Source organism: Megalobrama amblycephala, linkage group LG13 (assembly GCF_018812025.1).
Source record: "Megalobrama amblycephala isolate DHTTF-2021 linkage group LG13, ASM1881202v1, whole genome shotgun sequence".
NCBI classification, from domain to species: domain Eukaryota; kingdom Metazoa; phylum Chordata; class Actinopteri; order Cypriniformes; family Xenocyprididae; genus Megalobrama; species Megalobrama amblycephala.
The window spans coordinates 17,919,247-17,942,778 of record NC_063056.1 but is presented as its reverse complement, the minus strand read 5'-3'; the positions used below and the strand labels follow the sequence as shown (position 1 = coordinate 17,942,778).

At 37.8% G+C, this 23,532-nt stretch overlaps 2 protein-coding genes across 2 annotated transcripts in view; both read right to left on the bottom strand.

Moving 5' to 3' along the window:
* Positions 1-170: 170 nt before the first annotated feature.
* On the bottom strand, positions 171-14,794 carry ntd5 (ntl-dependent gene 5). The gene is made up of 8 exons (XM_048154056.1): positions 14,350-14,794; positions 12,459-12,605; positions 12,135-12,326; positions 4,361-4,508; positions 4,169-4,245; positions 1,483-1,662; positions 1,103-1,300; positions 171-1,003 (listed from the first exon to the last, which is right to left on the bottom strand). Exons 1-8 carry the CDS (start codon positions 14,414-14,416, stop codon positions 921-923), a joined length of 1,092 nt encoding a protein of 363 aa, XP_048010013.1. The 5' UTR covers positions 14,417-14,794; the 3' UTR covers positions 171-920.
* Positions 14,795-18,641: 3,847 nt separating this feature from the next.
* dbpb (D site albumin promoter binding protein b) overlaps positions 18,642-23,532 on the bottom strand; it is an 11,679-nt gene continuing 6,788 nt past the window's right edge. Inside the window, exons 4-5 of the mRNA XM_048154329.1 lie at positions 23,468-23,532; positions 18,642-20,859 (exon numbers count right to left, since the gene is read on the bottom strand). The exon at positions 23,468-23,532 is cut by the window's right edge and continues 189 nt beyond it. Of these exons, the coding sequence (XP_048010286.1) occupies positions 20,644-20,859; positions 23,468-23,532 (281 nt within the window). The 3' untranslated portion in view covers positions 18,642-20,643. The remainder of the gene's footprint in view (positions 20,860-23,467) is intronic.

Sequence of the window (23,532 nt, the reverse complement as noted above, 5' to 3'; positions counted from 1 at the left end):
TGTACATCATCCAGTAGGCTACATTTTTGTTCTTAATTTAATTTATGCTATTTGAAATAATACAAATATATGTTTTGAGATATACAACATTTCTTTGTACACTAGGCTGTACGAATCATTCATACAGACTTACCAAGTAAAATAAATTCAGTACTTTTAATGACAACAAACATTTTCCAGTTTCTTTATTGTAGAATCATGCCAAGAGAGATGAAAAAAAAAAAAATACATTCAAAGATTATTTAGTATGAAGTTTGCACAATGCAAAACTGAATCCTTATCATGAAAGCAACAATTCAGCATGGCTGTATATCAGCAAAGTGTTTATGCTATAATATTCCCAAGTTAACTCTTTCCTTATAATCCAATAGCAGTCCGGTCAAAGATCAGTTAACTCTAAACATATTATAAAACTGCTTTTGGAATACAGTACAACTAGAGAGCATCAGTACATGATTTCAGAGTTCACCTTTGACCTAAGCTTTCTTGGTTTTGGGATTGACAAATGTATCAGTTAGCAGAAACACAATAATTATTTTCCTGAAGAATTAAAATTTTATAACAAGGTAAACATAAATGCTATAACTCAAAAAGCAGTTTTACACTTTATATGACAACAAAACACAAGAGACTAGCTTATGACAACTGCGACCTCAAGCAAGTATGAGGGTGTCTGCATATCAGATATGACACAAACTCTGTTTAAGGTAACTTTGTCAATTCAACATACTAAATAGAAGAGAGAACAGTTAAATGAGGTATAGCTGTGAGATCCTACTGAGATCCAGTCCAAAATACAAATGTAGTGGAACATTAATTTAGGCCTATGTTGATTCAGACTCCAAATAGGTGTCAGAGTGAGGAGAGAACTGTGCGTGCCAACATGCAAAATGTGTTGTCATAATTTGATTGAGTTGAGTTCACTGAAGGTCAGCAGGATCACATGCATCAATCTCAGAAACCAGTCGATGAGGGAACAGTTTGAACTGCAGCCAGGTAGGGTCTAAAGAGAAAAGAGGGAGATGAAGGTGATGCAGGGTTATTTTTAAGTGTAAAGTCCAGTTACTTTAATATGTGTATACATGTGGTGGTAATTTTGTACCAAGGAAGCAACTAGGTGCCTTGAGCTGTCCATCTACGCAGACCTCCGTGACAGTGAAGCTGCACGGTTTTTCTGGATGTTTACAGAAAAATGTCACATTCTCTCCATGAGCAACCACACCATCCGTCAGATCATATGGCCAGCGCTTTATTCCTCCCACAATCACCCTGCTGCGTTGAGATGGAACTGGACAGCGGGCTGATCGGAAGGACAAGGGAAGAGAATGATGGGATATATTTGTCATGACAAAAAGGAAAGGAGGTTTATGATTTACAGGTTTATGTATTTACTTACATCCAAGAAAATAAAATTTTTCAATGCAAAAGTTCAACACAGCCATGATTGACTGAATGTATTGTGTTGTTGCCAGCTTCCCTTACCCCGGCAAGCAGGCTCTGCACTCCATGTCCCATTAGGTAGACAAGTCACTTGATTCGGTCCATCCAACAAGAAGGTTTTCTTGCAAAGGTAATAAATTGTGTCACCAACTTCATATTCAGTTCTCTGGACAGCCACCAGGTGTCCACGATCAACCTCCTTAGGAGGAGGACAAACCACACCTGATAACAGACATATTCACACACTTATATACACATACAAGTGCACTGCAGAATTACAGTTTTCACCTTAAAGGTGATCATTCTGTGCTCGGTCAGTATCACTGTGGCACAATGTTGATTATATGCCACAAGCAAATTATTTTAATGTTCAAGCTATTTGTTTAAGTTAACGTGCAGAAATGTAATGCTTCAAATTGTACGTAATAATGTGTGCATTTTTTGAGGTGTAAAGTTTTTATGGTCACTGTGAAATAAGACTCAATATATTTAAAGGGTTAGTTCACCCAAAAATGACATTCTACAGCCGTAAGACGTTCATCTTCAGAACACAAATTAAGATATTGTTGATGAAATCCGATGGCTCAGTGAGGCCTCTATTGAGAGCAAAGCCATTCAAACTCTCAAGGTCCATAAAGGTACTATTTAAAACAGTTCATGTGAGTTCAGTAGTTCTATATTAATATTATTAAAGCGACAAGAATACTTTTTGTGCACCAAAAAAAAAAATAATAAAGACTTTTCAACAATATCTATATGGGCCAATTACAAAACACTGCTTCAGAGCTTTACGAATCGAATCAGTGAATCAGAGCGTGATTTCAGCAGTTTAGCTGTTTGACAGGAGATCCAAATCGGTAATTCGAAACAAAAAATTCATAAAGCTCAGAAGCTTCATGAAGCAGTGTTTTGAAATCAGCCCATATAGATATTGTTGAAAAGTCGTTATTTATTTATTTGATTTTTTGGCACACAAAAAGTATTCTTGTTGCTTTATAATATTAATATAGAACTACTTGAACCCACATGAACTGTTTTAAATATGTTTTTAGTATCTTTATGGACCTTGAGAGATTGAATGGCTTTCTTCTCAATAGAGGCCTCACTGAGCCATTGGATTTCATCAACAATATCTTCATTTGTGTTCTGAAGATGAACGGGTTTAGGTCCTACAGGTTTAGAATGAAATGAGGGTGAGAAATAATTGACATTATTTTCATTTTTGGGTGAACCAACCCTTTAAAACAGGGGTCTCAAACTCAAATTGGCGGGGGGCCGTTTCTGTGATTGACACCTCATAGGAGGGCCATATTAACATTCAAGCTCAAGAAAACGCAACATTTCAGAAAATTTACTTTCCTTTGCATTATTTCTCATTTACTTCAAATTTCATTAGGCCTACTAAAATATTTTTATACGTATACTATAAATATTTTATTTACCATACTAAATGTAAACAGCAGTGTCTCTCTCATTGTTACAGAGTGTAATATAATTATATAATACTATTACTAATATAATACTACTAATATACTAATATAATACTACTAATATAATACTATTAATTGCAATAGTCTGGTGCAACTTCTCACATCCAACAAGGTGCATGGAATACAAAAATTAATAATTTAGGAACAAAACCAGCAACACTGGTGTGGAGGGGTCAGAAATGAACAAAAAACTGGAGCTATATATATATCAACTTTATTTTGCCAAAAAAAATAAAAATCTCTCATTGTTACATACATTATTAGTTTTTAACATTTAGTGGAAGTATTTTCCCTTACTTTATGTTAGCTTAAATAACATTAAAATCTTTCACTGAACAACACTGTACTGAAAAAATACAATCCCTGAATACATTTGTATACTCTTCTGTTTCTTGACAGACACCTGGCAGCGCTTGTGCTCACACAGCTGAGACACATTTGTCCAAGATGCCGTTTGAGCATCGATAACGTTTAATGGTTGCATCGGATGCGTTTCGGTGGTTTAAATCGACGCTCGTGACTTAAAGTCGAGTGCTTTTACTGTAATTTAGGCAAGCGTGTTCGTAATAGAAGCGACGAGATTGAGAGCGCGGCTCATGGTTGCATAGCAACGACAGACGCCACTGGAGCAAAAGCGCATTGGAAAGAAGGAGAATGCGGCGCTGCCGCTTATGTGACTCGATATGTGAATGCCCCTTAGAACGGCGACTTTTTCTTTGCATATAAGACAGATAGCAACTAGAGAATAATAATAATAATTTAGCGGGCCGGATAATGTTTTATTTTTGAGATCAGTTGCGGGCCGGGTAGATGGGGAGGGCGGGCCGGCAGTTTGAGACCACTGCTTTAAAACAAGCATAGCTGCAAAAATTAATGTTGATCCAACAGGGGGCATCCTTGCACCGGTATATTTTAGTGAAACCCACATCAGCTCCACTAGCTCTACACACTCAAAAATTCATTTACACATAGTGCCCTATCCGCCTACTCACAAACCCACACAGTCTTTATTGCTCTTCTCTCTCCCGCTGTCCCTCTCATCTCTCTCTCATTACTTTGTACCATGGTGTGCATGAGTACATTATCTCTTTAGCAGTTTGGATCAACATCTTCCACTCAGGCATACATTCTAATACACCTGCTATTTCCTTTTAGCAAGATCTCTGTCTCAATCATTTCCATGTGGAGGAGTACGTGTAGACAGGCAGACACACACACACACACACACACACACTTACGGCGACAGATGGGGTGAGGGTATTGCCACGTCTGGTCCTCAAGACAGATATTCTCACTATTTCCAATCAGCACAGATCTGTATGGAGAAGAGGACGAGGTGTGTAAATTGCATAATTATAAAACAAGACATTCTGTTGTGTATCAGTCACAGATTTCTCTTTCCAGTTTTATTTTTTTCTCTTCACTCTCACCCTGCTGCACATTGGTACTGGATAGTGGATCCCACGGCAGCACTGCCCTGTACAGAGAGCAGATCATCATCATCATCATCATCAGGCAAAGTACAGGACACCTCAGGCACCAGAACCGGCTCTGCTGTAAGATCTCCACCTGGGGAGGCTGGTGGAAAAATCAAAATAGCTTATTTATCTCTTGACTTCAGTACGCATTTAAATGCTACGCTGATTTGGTGGACAAACACATGTGCAACGTCCTTAGAAATGGATTCTTTGTCTTCATGTTTCTAATTGTTTTGAAAACCCTTTATATCATTTTCAGGAAAGTTTCAATTTAATGACTAAAAATGTAGGCTATAAAAAACCCAAGTAAACAGGAGTTAACATATTTTCCATTTTTTAATCAAAAATCATGAATTATTAATTCATACATATTACATTTTTTGGGAGTCCATTGACATTTTACAATCTGAACTGACCTTGTTTGTCATTAAAAGGTCAAATTATCTGATATTGAGACTAAATGACCTTGACACACAGTCATGAGGATGCAGGTGTGCTCTCTCTACGATATCATTTCATGTTTTATGCTTGTTTTTCTGCATGTTAGTTGCACCATAGTCTCGCTTAGCCAGACCTTCGGACTGACGGCAGAAGGTCTGGACTCTTTAGCAGCTTTAAAGGTCCACTTTTAAATGAACTTTTCCTGATAATTTACTCACCCCCATGTCATCTAAGATGTTCATGTCTTTCTTTCTTCAGTCGAAAAGAAATTAAGGTTTTTGATGAAAACATTCCAGGATTTTTCTCCATATAGTGGACTTCAATGGCCTCCAGACGGTTGAAAGTCAAAATTACTGTTTCAGTGCAGCTTCAAAGGGCTTTAAACGATACCAGACGAGGAATAAGGGTCTTATCTAACGAAACGATCGGTCATTTTCGAAAAAATACAACTGTATATGCTTTATAAACACAAAATATCGCCTTGAGCGTACTTCCGCATTCCGCATTTTTCAAAACGCTTATGCTGTATGTCTACGCCTTCCCTATTCTACTTATGGAACGAACGCGGCACCAGTTCCGTTACATTCAAGGCGATATTTTGTGTTTATAAAGCATATACAGTTGTATTTTTTTCAAAAATGACCAATCATTTTGCTACATAAGACCCTTATTCCTCGTCTGGTATCGTTTAAAGCCCTTTGAAGCTGCACTGAAACTAATTTTGACCTTCAACCGTCTGGAGGACATTGAAGTCCATTATAAGGAGAATAATCCTGGAATGTTTTCATCAAAAACCTTAATTTCTTTTCATCTGACGAAAGAAAGACATGAACATCTTGGATGACATGGGGGTGAGTAAATTATCAGGAAAATTTTATTTAAAGTACACATGAAATCAAAATTGACCTTATGTATTTTGTTATCTCAAATTGCTAGTTTTGTGGTGAACAATTAATCCGTGCAAGTCAATCCGCACAAAAAAATAGTTTGGCTTCCTAATATTTAATCAAAATCTGAAAATGCTCCTCCCCTCTGCAACGGTGCCCCTTCTCTAATGACATCAGTTTGATGGCTTGGGTTGAAAACGCGTAAACCACTCCCCTCCAACTGTTAGTCTGCTATGAGCTGGTAATGGAGAGGAGAGTGTTGAAATAAAACTCTGCCCTCTATTCAATATTCCGTTTCACTTGGAAATACGTCACAACACTGGAGAAAACTCGTTTGCAACTTCCGGTTCGCGGGGACTTTAAAAGTGGACTAATCCTTTAATTGGCGAAGGACCACCCAAGAAGACATTTGACTGACATGTAACACAACCAATCACAGTCGCTTTGTTCCGCGTCATGTTTAGGGGCGTGAACATGAAAGTTGATGTACCACCAATAACAGACCGGCATGCACCTAATAAATAATTCATTCAAAAACGTTGTGCAAGTTTACAGCAACAATGGAGCTGCGAACGTTACATACGTTTGAAAATCCAGCATTTAGTTGATCCTGGTAAGCACTCGTTGTCACAGTTGTAAACATGACGGCGTTCTTCTTCAATGAGGGGGTTTGGCGTCACGGTATTTTGTTCCAGGCGGACCGTTAAAGAACGCAACACACACGTCTCCCGGACATCCTGTAGAATTCAACCAACCAGATGACGACTTTTATACTCCTGAAGTGTTTCGAGGGCTGCATTCAGGCCCGACAAAATATTTTTAAACGGAAATGGTGGTGCGCTGAACGCCCTGTTCTGATGACGCAAGAGTTGCAACTATGGCAGCTGAGAAGGCCATTCTTTGTGTTCTTTTTGAAGAATTTTCGGAGCCTGATGAAATCGGTATAAATACGTGTTTAATACCCCAAAATACGCTCAGTGTTACAGTCACTGCCCTTGCCGTCCAGAATAAAAGAGAACACATTTGTAAACGAATTTACTTGGACCCATTGTGCGAGCTGTCTCTTTAATCCCGCGTGTTTTATATGCATGTTGCTGCTGATTGGGCTGACATTTTTGACACAGCTACCAAACAAGAGAAAACGTATCTCAAACCAGTTGCACACTGTTGCACATAATTTCCAGGAAACATGTCGTTCAACCCAGAAACCGTAGCAAAACGTTGCGTACCGGTTTAAGCTTATACGTTCCGCAGATAAGTGTGCCATATGCATCAGACGTTCAGCCAATGGTCCGTGGGTGTGATGTCTGAGACTACTTTCACCACGACTTTGATTGTGACTTTGATCAGTGAAGCTGTTTTTGTTTCCTAAGAAATAATAATTAAAAACAACCAAAAAGCTGTAGAACGTCTGCACCAAATACTGAAGTAGTTAGTTGATAAAAAATTACTTTGGTGTGTACGCTCAAAAAAGCATATCAAAGTTCAACAAGGAGAGGAACTCACACACATAATAGTAGTCATAAAAAAACGTTATTATGAGGCCAAATGCAAAGACAAAACTTTTCAATTTACATCGTCATCAGTGTCGTCACCTAAATAAGATTTCCATTTTTTATATATATATATATATATATATATATATATATATATATATATATATATATATATATATAAAATACAGATCCCTAGGGCTACACGGTGATGGGAAAAATATAAGATGGGAGGAAAAATATATCGTAGAGTCTATTTACATTAAGTGCAAATAGCGTCCCTTGCTGGCAAATGCTATTTACACTAGGTCCGCCCACCAATGTCTGGTTGGGCCACTCAAGTTTTAAAAAAGACGTGTGGAATTTGACATCTTCAGTGGCGCAGCAGTAGCGAGTGACGCTGCATTCACACGGGGCGTCAGCGTCAACGCTTGACAGAGGGACGTGTCTGAAGCTTGATGCTGACGCGACCATCATAGTGACAACAGCCGATCACATTTCTTTCCAGTGTTGCATGAACGCAATTGGCTAGCGACTGCTTTAGGGTATTTGCATAAGGCGATCTGATTGGCTGATTGCGTTGGCGCTTGAAAAGTTGAGAAATCTTTTGCCACAAATCCCTCAATCCCTAATTGTAGATTTATATTGTGAATTTACTGACGATCCACACTCCGGAACAGAAGGTGGCAGTAATGCACTGTTAAGCTGGATGCCAACCGCCGTTAAAAAGACTTTTAAGAAGACTTTTGCCACAAGCAACGCGAGTGAAGCAACTCAACAGAACCCACAATTCAGTCCGGCAATGCATGACATCACCCATTCAAAGTAAATGAGAAGCGTTAACGTTATGGAAGCTAAATATGTCTTTAGACGTTACGTGTACACCCCGTGTGAATGCAGCATAATGGTAGGTGTCCACTGGCGTGGGGCGTGCGGAGCAGAGCGAGCGTTTTCAATATGGAAGTCGAGCTTCATAATCCCACAATGCACCTCGCGAGCGTGAAGCTCGACTTCCATAGGAATTAATTGAAAACGCTCGCTCTGCTCCGCCCGCCCCATGCCAGTGGACACCTTCCGTAAGGCTCGCAGACCTGGCTTTTAACGCGATCGACGCAGGTTTGCATTTATTTTTAATAAAAATGAAAATAATGTTCTAAAAGTGGAAATAATCTGTGAATGAGTTTTTAATCATATTAAAGGTATTTATTGGGTTGGGTTTTACTTTACTTTTACATGGTGTAAATAGAATCTATCGCTATTTTCACCTAGTGTAAATAGCATATCGTTAAGAAAATAATGTTATTGTCACCGTGTAAATAGAATATATTGCTATTTTCACTTAGTGTAAATAGCATCTACTGTAATTGCCATTTGCAATCAGTGCCACTGCCAAAATATATTTCAATGCTTTTGCAACTTTTATGCTACCCTAAAATGTGCATTCTCTCACAAAAAACTGGTGATGGAAAAATATGAGATTGCAGGAAAAACTACTTTAAGTCTTTGTGAAATATAGGAAATGCAAAGTTTTTCAAGGAAATGCAATATCTTAGCGAAAGAACACAAATGTTTTGCAAGCAAACGCAGGTTTCTTAGGGGAACGCAAATGTTTTGAAATGCAAAAGCATTAATAGAGAAATTAAAAACATACAAAATGTTTATTCAAGCATTGCATATTTATGTATCTCTGAATAAACTGACAAAAATTAGTTTACATAATTGAAATGGGTCACATGTATACTTTAGGGGTGGTAAGAAGCAAGAGTTTAGATGGTGTAAAAGGAAGAGATATTACAGTCAAAAGCCCTCTGTTATTCAGCTTTCCTTACTTTTGGTACATGGTCGGGAAAGGAATCCAAATGGATGACCCTGTGGATATTGGCCTGGAGCTTTTATCTACTGCATTAGATGAGGTAACATACAAATACATGACTGGGTAAATGAACAGATGGGTATAGGGTTGACAAATGGATTCACAGGTCACCGTGTGGCTAAGCGGGTACCCAGATGATTGATGGACAGAATGTGCATCTTCATTTTGTGTTTTATCAGAAAAATCCATCTGGAACAAGCTGTTCTCACATTCCCTCTTGAGCAGTTGACTCATGCAGTTACAGTATGTATCAGATCTCTCCCTCTTTTGTGAGGATGACTGATTAATGAAGGGGGAGGAAATCATGCAGTCAACATGCACACACACCAAATTTCCATTGTGCATCAATTCAGCTTTGAATGCACTTGAACTTTGTGTGTGAATCTGGCGTATCTACATGCCTGTCTCTGCTTGTTAAATATTCCATGTCACTGATCTGCAGATAATACAGTACTGCAGGACAGTTTTCACAGACCCCAAACGCCCACACCACGGCTCTTTTGACAGCTCATTCCTAGAAATACCTCTCATGTTACTCCAGGAAAAATGTGTGTGAACGTGTGCATGTGTTACAGAGGGGGTGATACTGGGAATGCTGCAGCCTGGAGCTCTGCCGATTTACGCCTCCTCTCCACAGAACTGGAGTCTTTAGACTCAAACTCCATCGCCCAGAAATAAGCGCTGACCCAGGTTCACAGGCTCTAAGCTTTTGTTCCATAAACTACTTGTGCAACCAAAAATGCATTATTATGCAGACACTGACACATATTTCTAATTTTCTTTTTTTTTTCACATTCATGGCTGGCTGCGCTCAATATCACCAGCATAATATCGCTGCAATGAAGTCATTTTCCCTGAATTGCATAATACTGAAAATAACTTGATGGTTTACAAACAAGATGAGGGCAACCTGACCAATCGGGAATGATGTCTTCATCTCATATTCCAGTTTTTCCAGCTTTACATACAGTTATGCAATATTAGCAGGCAAAATGTAGGGGTTTTCAAATGTTACAGATCCAGGGACCCCCATCTAGATTCTGAGTCAACCCAAAGACCTCCAATAAACTAGATTTGCTTGGTTATACTTTATAATGTTCACTCATATACCAACAACAACAAAAAGATTAACATGAGCAATTTTTATGTTTACAATCCTATAAGTTTCCAATTTGTATCTGTCATTGGACCACCTGCAATACCTTCTGCAGATCCATGCTTGAAAATATGGCCATAGTAGAAACTTTTTAAGTTTTATGGTTCTTCTGTGTTCTAGAGCTTCAAAGAACCCAAGAGGGTTTCACTTTTTTTTTTCTAGAGCAAGTTCATAACCCTTATAATGGAAAATGACTTTTGATAAGAGGACAGTTCTTTGCTAAACCTGCACTCTAAAAAAATACTGGGTTAAAAACAACCCAAGTTGGGTTCAAAATGGACAAACATTGATTGGGTTGTTTTTTTTGTATTGCTTGCTTAAAATGAACCCAAAGTATGTTGGAAATGAACATTTATAAATATATTTAATAAATGAACATTTATTAATAAGTTTAATGAATAATAATGAAACAATAAACATTTATTAAACTGCTTATTAATAAATGTTCACCTTTTGATTATTATTGTTGCCTCTAGTAATTATGAATCTTATTTTTAATTTCCAACCTATTTTGGGTTCATGTTAAGCAAGCCATATAGTCATTTTTAAACTATAATTGAGTTAAAGCAGAACTAAGTAACTTTTTTTACCTTCATAATAGTTCCCTAAGTCCTTACGATGGTTAATTGACTTGTGTGTGTTTGAGGCGTGCACTAACCCCCTCGGGCACGTCTACGCCAGAAAACAGCACTTGCAAGTTGAGCTGCATCGACCCGACACAATCTCGCCTCATGTTCACGTTCACGTGAGAGTGACAAAATGCTTTACGGTAATTCAAAAACAATGTATATATTATGACTTTATAAGACAATTTCGAAAATTACCCACCTCCATCGAGTGTACTGTATTTTCAAATTACCCACCTCCTCTTTCTTGTAGGCTACTGTATTTGCAAAACTACTGCGCTGGTGAGCGTTGTAGTCGTTGTAGACCAGAGCTGCGCTTGGAGTATTTACGACAGTGTGATTCACTGAAGGAAACTGTAGGGGGAGCTTCGCAAATCTTACTGAGTTCCGCTTTAAATAAAACCGCCCAGCATGTAACAGTGGGTGTGTCTCAATCAGTTCCCTAGCTCCCGAGCTCGTGAATCAGTATATCGTGTACACGAATTCGGGCACTGATAAGGACAGTAAAAGATGCTGGTTCACTACACATTGGGACACTTATAACATCACTACTGGTATTTATGAACAACAACAGAGCTGATATTTTCTGACATTACTTGTAATGTTATTTAAAGTAGCCTACATTATGATTAATTATTTGCTTGTTACTTATACGTGCAACATTTCAGCCGTGAATAAATTATAAATGTTAGCTAGATTATGTTCATTAACGTTACCTGTCTAGCGATGTATGTTTATGCTGAAATATAATAAAATAACGGTTTGTATTTTTAAAAACATCTATGGCGTATCGTTATCATGATCGTTATGTGTAGTGAGTTGGCTCACGTGATTCAAGTTTCGCGCTTCAGAACTTCCGTTAAGGGAGCATAGTGAGCATCGATGCTCCCTGGTTTTCACGGTGCATTGTGGGACTTTTCAGGGAGCGAACGTTTCAGTGCCCTGGAAGGATTCTGCGATTGAGACAGCCCTTAAAATGGCCGACTCCCTGGTCAGTGCCCTGACTACTGAACTAGGGAGCTGATTGAGACACAGGGAACGTTTAACCCAACTGCTGGGTTTGTCCATTTTCAACCAAACCTGGGCTATTTTTAACAGTATCTTTTAGTGTATGGTGCTACAAAAATCCAAGATAGACAGACAGACAGATAGATAGATAGATAGATAGATAGATAGATAGATAGATAGATAGATAGATAGATAGATAGATAGATAGATAGATAGATAGATAGATGTTTCCACCTTCCTACCTGTACAAACAGGCTCATCTCCACTCCACTGTCGGTCACCCTGGCAGCGGCGTATTGTAGCGTCTAGCCCGTTATGCATGGTGTACCCAGGCTTACAACGAACCTCAAGCAGAGCGGAGAAAGAGGGCAAAGGGGAAAGGAGAACTGCATCAGAGTTTTTTGCAGGTGGGAGAGGCCACGGACATGTGCGACCTGTTAATAAAAAAAAATGACATGAAAACTGTGAACACTGCCTTATAATATATTATAGATTTAGTCATTGTTTTAGGTTTATTTTGCTTTTAAGGTTCGTAATAAATGCATTATAGTGTTTCTAGCTCTGACCTGGGGCCACACAGCTGAGTCCACACTGCCCGTCGCAGAGACACTGACGTTTGTTGCCGCAGTCTTTATCTTGCTGACACTTTTTTGGGCATGTTTGTCTTCTCTCATTACCCAGTATTCTCTCTGGGCACTGTTCTGTTGCATCCACTTTAAGATAAGCATGCAGAGAAACATTAAAAATGTATAGAGAAAAGACAATAGGCAGATCATAATTTGTTTCAATGTTGGGTGGGCTGACACTACCGGTCAAAAGATCAGAATAGGTACAATTTTTTTATGTGTTTGAAAGAAGTCTATATGTTCACCAAGGTTGCGGTAAAAACTGTAATATTGTGAAATATTTTTACAATTTAAAATAATTTAAAATAATAAAATAATAATAACTTATTAAAATTTCCTATTTTAAAAGTGTCATTTATTGCTGTGATTTTCAGCAGCATTACTCCAGCCTTCAGTGTCACATTGTTTACTATTTTTACTGTATTTTTGATCAAATTAATGCAACCTTGGTGAGCATAAGAGGCGTCTTTCAAAACATTAAAAAATTTTATATTTACAGGTAGTGTACATTCAGGCAACAACACACATTTTAAATACAATGTTTGCCTGCCTAACTATTTAATCCATGCCATAAAATAGCAGGCTGTAAAATGTCTGGCAGTCTGCCCGCTGTTCTCTGAGCTGAACCAGGTGTTTAACACAATACATCCACATAAACCAGACAGTGATATGGATGTAGCCCACCCATAAACAGGATGTAACATTTAAATGTTACAAGCTTATAATAAAACATTATGTTAGTAGTAGAATGAAAGAGCTCGACACAATTATGCATTTCTGGTTATGCAATGATTTTGAGTTAAAACAGGAGATGGTATACTGCGTGTGTGTGTGTGTGGGTGTGTGGTCCTGGTAAACCCTACGTTGTGGGAACATTTGGTTACAAAGATAGAAATATTTTTTACCTTGTGGAGACATTTATTTATTTATTTGGTCCCCATGAGGAAAAGCGCTTATAAATCATACAAAATTATGTCACTTTGAAAATGTAAAAATGCAGAATGTTTTCTTTGAGGGTTGTGTTTAGGGTTAGGAGAATAGACAGTTTGTACAGTATAAAAATCATTAAATCCCCATCACCCAATGTGTGTGTGAGTGTGTGTGTGTGTGTGTGTGTGTGTGTGTGTGTGTGTGTGTGTTCTGAATTTCATGGAAAAGTAGCTCTAAGAAACAGATACTCAAGGCAATATGTGAAAGGGAGGGGATGATAGTAGAAAATGACAAAATCACAACCTGGACAAATTTTAAAGGGACAGTTCACCCAAAAATGTAAATTCTGTTATGATTTAATCACCCTCATTTCATTCCAAAAGTTTACATTTCTTTCTTCTATGTTTAACACAAAAGAATTTTTGAAAAAGAAATGTTTGTTTATGTCTTTTTTATGATATCATTGGAGTCCAAAGTTGTTTTGGACCCCATTGACTTTCATTGTATGGACAAAAACATTTTTCAAAATATATTCTGTGTTGCAGAGAAGAAAGAAAATCATGCAGGTTTGGCGCAACATAAAGTTAAGTAATGACAGAATTTTCATTTTTGGCTGAAAAGAAATTGCATAAACAGTGATGGAGACCAAAATATATTTTCAAATAAATGAAAAAAGATCACACTTACTTTAAAATACAAACATTACAAAATATAATTCATAAATACTGAGCCTCCAGTTCAAAAGTCTCATTTAATCCTACAAGGCAAAAATCTATCAAATGAGCTGTCATTCATTCAATATTCATTAACAAATCATTTAAAAAAAAAACAGTCTTACATGGAAAGCCATCCATAATCCTTTCATTTTCTTTCAGACACCCACGCACACAAACATGCTCACCTGATGCTGCAGACAGGCTGCTGAAGGCCCACACACACAGAAGAGACACAAGCAGAGATCGCTCCATCTTTCCCTAACTCTTACTGCAGAGGTTATGAAAGAGGTAGCGAGACAGGAGAGGGGATATAAAGATGGGGGAGAGTCTGGAGGAGGGGGTATTGTAATGGTGTGATAGCGAGGGAGGAGTGAGCTGCCGTACATGCAAGAACACACACATCTGGATCGTATTGAGTGTTTTGAATACTGGGTAGAATTCCGCAGAAAAAAGACCTTTCACCCAATTCCATTGATGCCAAATGAGCTCAAACACTCACCCCCACATCAAATGACAGGCCTCATGGATACACTCTTCTCTACATACACATGCACAGTGCCAAGTCGAATACTGTAACAAAGTGTCTGTTAGACAGTAAGAGTGAGCCGCCTGGTACAGACACATCTCAACAGACCACAATTAAAATCAGCATCCTAAGACAGAAAGGAACCAACTTCCTTTAACAAGAGTAAATACACACTTTGACAGATAAACGTGACACCGCTCCCACACAGAGCGACCAGCTAAACCAACGAACAATCACATTCGGGTTACGTCCACTGATTTATTTCTACATCTCACCCTTTTGATGAATGTCACACTCAGTGAATGAAACAAACCTCTTTATTTACATTTAATCATTTAGCAGGTGCTTTTATCCAAATCGACTAACAAAGGAGAACAATAGAAGCAATCAAACCAATAATAAGGCGAAAATATGTAAGTGTTGTGCCTTGTCCCAGTTAGTGGGTGGGATATATTAGGCAGCAAGTGAACATTTTGTCCTCAAAGTTGATGTGTTAGAAGCAGGAAAAATGGGCAAGAATAAGGATTTGAGCGAGTTTGACAAGGGCCAAATTGTTATGGCTAGACGACTTGGTCAGAGCATCTCCGAAACTGCAGCTCTTGTGGGGTGTTCTCGGTCTGCAGTGGTCAGTATCTATCAGGGTCATGGGCGGCCAAGGCTCATTGTTGCAAGTGGGGAGTGAAGGCTGGCCCGTGTGGTCCGATCCAACAGATGAGCTACAGTAGCTAAAATTGCTCAAGAAGTTAATGCTGGTTCTGATAGAAAGGTGTCAGAATACACAGTGCATCACAGTTTGTTGCGTATGGGGCTGCATAGCCGCAGACCAGTCAGGGTGCCCATGCTGACCCCTGTCCACCGCGCGAAAGCACCAACAGTGGGCATGTGAGCATCAGAACTGGATTACGGAGCAATGGAAGAAGGTGGCCTGGTCTGATGAATCATGTTTTCTTTCACATCACATGGAATGTCTGGGTGCATGTACGTTGCTTACCTAGGGATCACATGGCACCAGGATGCACTATGGGAAGAGGGCAAGCTGGCAGAGGCAGTGTGATGCTTTGGACAATGTTCTGCTGGGAAACATTGGGTCCTGCCATCCATGTGGATGTTACTTTGACACGTACCACCTACCTAAGCATTGTTGCAGACCATGTACACCCTTTCATGGAAATGGTATTCCCTGTTGGCTGTGGCCTCTTTCAGCTGAATAATGCGCCCTGCCACAAAGCAAAAATGGTTCAGGAATGGTTTGAGGAGCACAACAATGAGTTTGAGGTGTTGACTTGGCCTCCAAATTCCCCAGATCTCAATCCAATCGAGCATCTGTGGGATGTGCTGAACAAACAAGTCCGATCCATGGAGGCCCCACCTCACAACTTACAGGACTTAAAGGATCTGCTAACATCTTGGTGCCAGATACCACAGCACACCTTCAGAGGTCAAGTGGAGTCCATGCCTCGACGGGTCAGGGCTGTTTTGGCAGCAAAAGGTGGACCAACACAAGATTAGGAAGGTGGACATAATGTTATGCCTGATCAGTCTGATTATATATAATAGTGTTAGTATTAATGATGAAAAATATGTCTTCAGCCGTTTCTTGAAAATGGTTAAAGATTTAGTAGCTTGGGTTGGAGTTAGGCAGGTCAAAGTAAAGGTCTGTGAAAGTGATTTTGTGCCTCTTTGGGATGGCACCACAGCCATCACTTGTAGATCGCACACTTGTGGAGGGTCTTAAGTAATGAGTTTAGGCATAGGGGTGCAGAGCCAGTGGTTGTTGTGTAGACAAACATCAGTGCCTTGAATATGATGCAAGGTACAATTGGCAACCAGTGCAAGAGCTTTGACAGTCCATGCTGTAAGGCCAGCCAAGAGAGCATTACAATAGTCCAGGCTGGATAGAACAAGAGCTTGGACAAAGAGTTGTGTAGCATGCTCCGATAGCAAGGGCCTGATCTTTCTAATGTTGTAAGGCTAATCTACAAGTCCAGGCAGTTCTAGCAATGTGGTCTGTGAAGTTCAACTGATCATCAAACATGACTTCAAGGTTCCTGGCAGTCCTGAATGGAGTTATGGTTGATTAACCTAGCTGAATAGAGAAGTTGTGATAAAGTGTTGGGTTGACTGAGATCACAAGCAGTTTGTGCTTGTCTTTGCAAGGTTGAGTTGAAGGTGGTGGTCCTTCTTTCAGCAATAAATGCCTGTCAGGCAGGTTAAGATGGGAGCAGCTACCGTTGGATGATCTGGCTGGAATGAGAGGTAGAGTTGAGTGTCATTAGCATAGCAGTTATAGAAAAAAACAACATGCTTTTGAATGACAGATCCTAGTGATGACATGTAGATGGAGAAGAGAAGTGGTCTAAGCACTGAGCCCTGAGGCACCCCTGTAGTTAGATGTTGCAACCTAGACACCTCACCCCACTATGACACCCTGAAAGACCTCCCTGAGAGGTAAGACTTGAATCACTGGAGTGCAGTTCCCGAGATTCCCTTCGTCATGAGGGTTGACAGGTGGATTTGGTGGTTAACTGTGTCAAAAGCAGTAGACAAATTCAGCAAGATGAGTACTGAGGATTTGGAAGCTGCTCTTGCCAGTCTCAGAGTTTCAACAACCAAGAGCAGGGCAGTCTCAGTTGAGTGGCCATTGTTTTATTTATGAAGAATGTGGCAAAGTCGTCAGCTGTTAGGGTTGATGAAGGAGGGGGAGGATTAAGAAGAGGAAAGAGGGTTTTGAAAAGCATGTGGGAGTCAGAAGAGTTGTTAATTTTGTTGTGGTAGTATATCATTTTAACAGTAGAGACATTTGCAGAGAAGAAAGAGAGGAGTGATTAGTACAAAGCAAGGTCAGTGGAATCTTTCAATTTGTGCCACTTCCTCTCTGCAGCCTTGAGTTTAGAACAATGCTTGTGGAGAATATCAGATAGCCAGGGGCAGAGGGGGTGGCGGGCTGGCCTGGATGAAAGGGGCAAAAGTTGTCTAAATGATGTTTTATTAACAAAGTTCGGGAGGAGCAGGTTCAGATAATTAACCTAATTAACACAAGTTAATAGCATTCAGTTAATCAATTCAACCAATGACAAGAGGTACATATACAGCAGAATTACCTCTGTTTGTTTGACAGTTTTTTCAGCATCCCTCCACCACCCCATCTTCTCACTTCCAGTTCTACCTATTCTTACCACAACCGGGGGGGAGAACTCTGGGTTCGGGCCAAAATTCTGAGCTCGGAGCCTCAGTAGCACTGTTAGTATCTAGTGATGAGAACTGATATTTTATTAGGAAGTGTGGATGAGACTAAAGAGGATACGCTTTTTTTAGCCCTTTTTTCCCCATCATATTTTGTATAAATCTTAATGGAACAAGGGAATGGACCATTTAGTTTATTTGATTCATATTCATAAATTTAAACATATTTTAAATGAATACTCCATGGGACTTTATTCCATTATTATTATTCCATAATTATTGCACTTTTAGTATAATGGTGTATCTCAATCTGTAATATATGCCATAATATTTGTACTGAAAAATTTGTATTGCATTCCACAATGTATATTCAAAGTTTTAAGTATTTTATTCTAAACTCTTTTTCCCCATTTATTTTCTTCACAAATCACAAATATATGTCGACCCTATTTTTTTTAATGTTTTTTTCTTCACTTATATCTTATATTGTTAAATATTTAGAAATATTTGTCTGTAAAGGCACAGCCTTTTCTGAACTGCAGTCTATGACAGCATTGTGTATGAGCTTGATGTTTGAGAGGTTTTCTACAAGCTACACTGACAGAAAGCTGTTTGTGGTTCTTCCCTCATCCTGAGTAAAATTCAAGAACATACATCATCCCGACAGCCGTTTTATTTATAAACATTTTTTTAGTAAGGAAATGGAAGATACTACACGTGGTAGCACAGAATAGGCACAAACGACATACAAAATAATCAACCTTAGAGTTTAGTGAGTAAGAACAAGAGTTTATTTGTGGTCTTGGAGAAAAAGACTACATTCCCCTGCATTACTTTGGCTAGGTGCAGTGTGGGTAACACTGATGCATTAGGGCATTTGTACATAAAAAAAACAAGAATCACAACACAAATTGTTCATAGTCATCCACATGTTGAAGTGCAGAAAGGTAAGGACTACATTACCCAAAATCCATCTGCAAAAGTATATTGTCACTGATGAGAAACAGGCAGCAAATTACTGGGTAAAAAAGGCGGTTCGTAAAAACACCTACATGCACAAAAAAGAGAAAGACGGAGCAAACGTATGATGGGTCTTTATAATGCTAGTGTACAGAAATAAAGAGAAAAAAAATCCATTTATTTCAGGGAAGTAGAGTTTGTGATCGCCAAGGGCACCAGTTTTCTTTTCCAGTGTTCCTCTGATAAACAAATTGACCTGGCAGTCAGGGCAACACTTCTTCTACAGCTGGTGTTGACGATGAATGCTGTAACAAATAAGAAGTGACGAAATCTCCACAGCTGAGAGGAGACTTGTGGGATTTTTCTTTAAAGGAACATAAAATAGACAATATCAAGGAAATAAAACAACAAAAATTAGAATTCATTCGTAGTATTAACAACAATAGTAATAATGATCAGATCAATAATAATTCATAATAAGTGAAGTTACTTTAATGGTCGTTAAGGAAAGAAACAGACGTGACTGGAGAGCCAGCTAGGAACCACAAAACGAATAGATTTTGAAACATTTGTACTGACACCAGTAAACAGGTTGTAAAAATTCAATATTGTTCCAATAAAAGTAAGAGCGCTCATTGGCTTCAATGTGTTTGCATATACAGGTGCAAAACCAGCAAAAACGCAGACATGGCCAAATGTCTACACGTCAACCTGTTTTGAAATGCAATTTCCCGTGCATCCATTACAAGAAATCATTCTGTACAATCAGATGAAAGTCATGTCCCATATATATATGTATATATATTCACTCCATAGAGGTCCAAATTATGTTTTTGCACAGCAAGAACAGCCTCTGCAAGTTCACTTAAGATCTGCACGTTGTGGATGTGTGCTGTTGCTAAAAAGCTGTTTTTTTGTTTGCAACTGTGAGTCAGATTCCTATAAAAAGATGAGTACATTGTAGACAGGAGATAGCAACTTTAAGAAGAGAAAGAATCCTACGGAGTTCACCAAGGGAATAAACACAAACAAAAAAATGCCAATAAAATGTGTGACAATTAATGCATGTCTTTCCTAACCATCTCCTTACCATCAATACATGTTTAGTTTTCATTTGAGAATGACAAATAAATATCAGCAGTAGACTGATAAACAATGTTTTTCCCCAAAGAGTTAAGATGCACCTGTCATTTCCCCCCCTCATCCATGGTTGTTCTCGGTCACCATTGCCAAAATATTACGCGCAGGTTTATCACAACGTAAGTGCTTGAATAAATCTATATTGACATTTCTATACAAATTTAAATGTATATTTTTTTTCTCAGTATTTTACAGTTTAATTTCTCTAGAAAGTTATTTTCTAAATCTTTAAAGTTCTAGGCTTAAATTCTGCCCCTCATTTTTCTCCTTCACAAGATTCAAAAATACCACATTTTAAATTACAGTGATACCTCAACCAGTTCCCTCCGTCAATACTTTATAGCCTCCCCAAAGATATAGAAAATATACAAAAATTAATTTCAAAATTTTCCTTTCACCATTAAGCATTTTTCTATCATATAAAAATATACAATTCTCTCCATAATTAAAATCTTGCCATTGTACCTTACTGGGGAAAAAAAAATAAAAAATAGTTAAGAGAGGTGACATGCTCTCTCACTCCAGTTTAAAACTTGAGCTCTTGTGCTGTCTTCATACATCCCTCCATGTATTTGATACATTTTCCATCTGTCTTTTAGCATGACTATCATAGGAACATTCATTGCGTTCTGCATCCATCATCTCAATTTGCCTTTTCTTCCTCTCCTTTTTATTGATCCAAGTGATGGCTCTCGTATTTGTTCAGAATGTTACGGCACCGGCCGAGCTCTTTGCGCATGTCAGCTACTTCCTGTCTGAGTGCAGCGTTCTCACGCTCAAGGAAGGCGGCGCGCACAGAGATCTGGTTCTCCTTCAGTCGACGAGCATCGCGAGAACGCTTTGCGGCCTCATTGTTCTTACAACGCCGACTCCAATACTTCTCGTCCTTCAGAAAAAAAACAAAAACAACAAAAAAGTATATATTAGAACAGGTCTACAACTGTAGGTGTGGAGCTTTGCCAGATGTGTGACTGGGATTTGTGTGTGTTCGTATGTAATTGTTTGAGGGGTTTTTTAGCAACTCTGAGAGACATTCCAGCGAGAAATGCCTTTGAACCAGCAAACAGCCTGAGGTTTGACTGAGGTTCAGTGACTGTCCTCAAAGTGCCAGACACAGGGTTGTGGTTCACACCACTCTGTCAGTAGTGGTGAGGAACAGTCATAAGAAAACCAGTTACAAATCTTGTTTTAAAAACACTAAATACGTTCTCACAAAACTGTTGATTCACATGATGCCATTTACTTCTTCAGTTTTTCAAAATTCAAATAATTATTTTAGTTATTTATTCATTTAAAGCTAGGATTGCCAAACATTTTTTAAGCCAAACTCATTTGACCTAAAATCTTTATTTGAAGTACCCCCTGAGATTTGTAGTTAGTATTTCAATAATTTGTATGTTCGCCGTTATCTGATGTCGGTTAGCGGTCATATGACATGCAGGTAAACAAAATATGGTAACTTTACAATAAGGTTCATTAGTTAACTACATTAGTTAACATGAACTAATAATGAACTGCACTTTAATACATTTATTAATCTAATTTTAATTTCAGCATTTAAATAACTGTTTAACTATGAACCTTATTGTAAAGTGTTACCCAAAATCTCACTTTTTTTTTTTTTTTGGTATGCATTTTATTTCTATTGTTTTTTACTTTTAATTATTTATTATTATTTGCATAATAATAATCATAATCATAATTTTATGATTTAGCTATCAGCTTTTCATCAACTTACAAACCTCACAAAAACCAGTTTGGGAAACCCTGATTTAAAGCTTAGTATTTATTAAAAAACATATTTCTACTGGTCACTTCTTCTAGGTAATTTTACGGTTTATAAACCTTTGTTATTTAAAGGAACAATTAAGGTTTTTTTTGGAAAAACAGAAAAAAAAATAATAATAATTTTGTCCATACAATTAAAGTCAATGGGATCCGGTGTTGTTCAGAACCAGTGTCAAAAACTAAAACTAAATCTGTTAAAATTGTGGTTAATTGAAGTAAAGCTGACAAAAAAAATAAAAAAAATAAAATATGAATATGAAATATGAAAAACTTAAACTTCACTGAAAATTAGAAACGTGTGCTTGACAACTAACTGAAATTAAAAAAAATAAGCTGAAAACTTACAAAAACAAAACAAAACTTAAAAATAAATGCTAAATAGAAATACAAAAAAAAAAAAAAAAAATGACAAAAGTGCATAAAATATTTCTACCCTAAGCTCTGTATTTCAGAACACTGAAACTGATGGTTTCAGTTTATAAAAGCAATTAATTTGATAGTGAATCTGTGCTAATGCAAGAACAAATAAAAAAAAACAAGTAAATAATAAATATGACAAAAAATTCTAAAACTTAAACTAAAATGAAAACTGAAAATATAAAAATAAAGCAGATTAAAAATATTAAATACTATAATAGTACATATAGGTATAATATGAAAATAACACAGTTTTTGACTTTCATTGTATGGACAAACATAGTGGAAATATTCTTAAAAAAAAATCTTTTGTGTTCTGCAGATCCAGTTCCATAGGTTTGGAAAGACATGAGGGTGAGTAATGATGACAGTTTTCATTTTGGCGTGAACTATAACTCTATAACAATATTTAAAAAAAAACATGAAGAATGCTGTTTCCTTTCCAAGTATTCAAAACATCTATTTGTTCCCTGAGGAGAGGTCACTGTGATTACAAAGGAATTCCCCCTTTTGACTGCTGTGCCCTTTGTAACAAAAAAGCTGACATATCTGAGATCCTCGGTTTCCAAGATATCTGCCTCAGAACTGAGATATGATCACATAATTCTACCACCCATTGCCCAATGAAGTCAATGTGACATGCTTTGTAAATAACTGTATGTTACTTAATACTAAAACTATGCTAGTAATGGGTTTTGGGAACTAATGATCACTTTAATTTGTCTTATTTTAATTCTTGTTATCAGTGAGTGACTGTCTGTACTGATGCAAAACATGCCTGGCATCTGCATTACAGCATATGTATATAGAGGCATGAAGAGCGTCAGACCTGTTCAACAAAATGAGGGTGGAATTTTCCATACAATATCTATGAATAAGTGCCGTAAAAACTATTTCTACATTTTTGCCAAATAACCAGTTTTTAAAAACTACACAGTGATAGATGACTAGAGATGCTTATATAGACTGTTGCACAATAATGTGTATGTTTGTGTTTCATATGCTTTGTATTTTATTGCCTTGCTTTATATTGTACTTGAGTGCCTTGAAAGGCACCTATAAATAAAAGGTATTATTATTATTGAAGTGTAAGCTATTGTCTATAATTAAAAAAAAAAAAATGTAAAAAAAGTACACATTTCCCACAATCCACATGAACCGTCACAGCTAGCAAGATTATGAACATGCTCCACTTATAATTCTCTTGGGATCTCTATTAAGCCACACAAGTATATCTGATAAATGATATGAATTATGTCCATAAAACGATGCCGTGGTGAGCTTCTCACCTTCAGATCATCAGGGACAAGCATCTTGCGAGCCTTTTTAATCATGGGCTGAGGTTTGAGCTCTT

What these genes read in the sequence shown, in the direction of transcription:
- ntd5 (XM_048154056.1), bottom strand. Translation starts at nt 14,416, where the DNA reads ATGGAGCGATCTCTGCTTGTGTCTCTTCTGTGTGTGTGGGCCTTCAGC. An exon ending in ACTCAGCTGTGTGGCCCCAG is followed by an intron (nt 12,327 to 12,458) that starts GTCAGAGCTAGA and finishes TTTTATTAACAG; the next exon opens with GTCGCACATGTCCGTGGCCT. An exon ending in CAGTACCAATGTGCAGCAGG is followed by an intron (nt 4,246 to 4,360) that starts GTGAGAGTGAAG and finishes TTCTCCATACAG; the next exon opens with ATCTGTGCTGATTGGAAATA.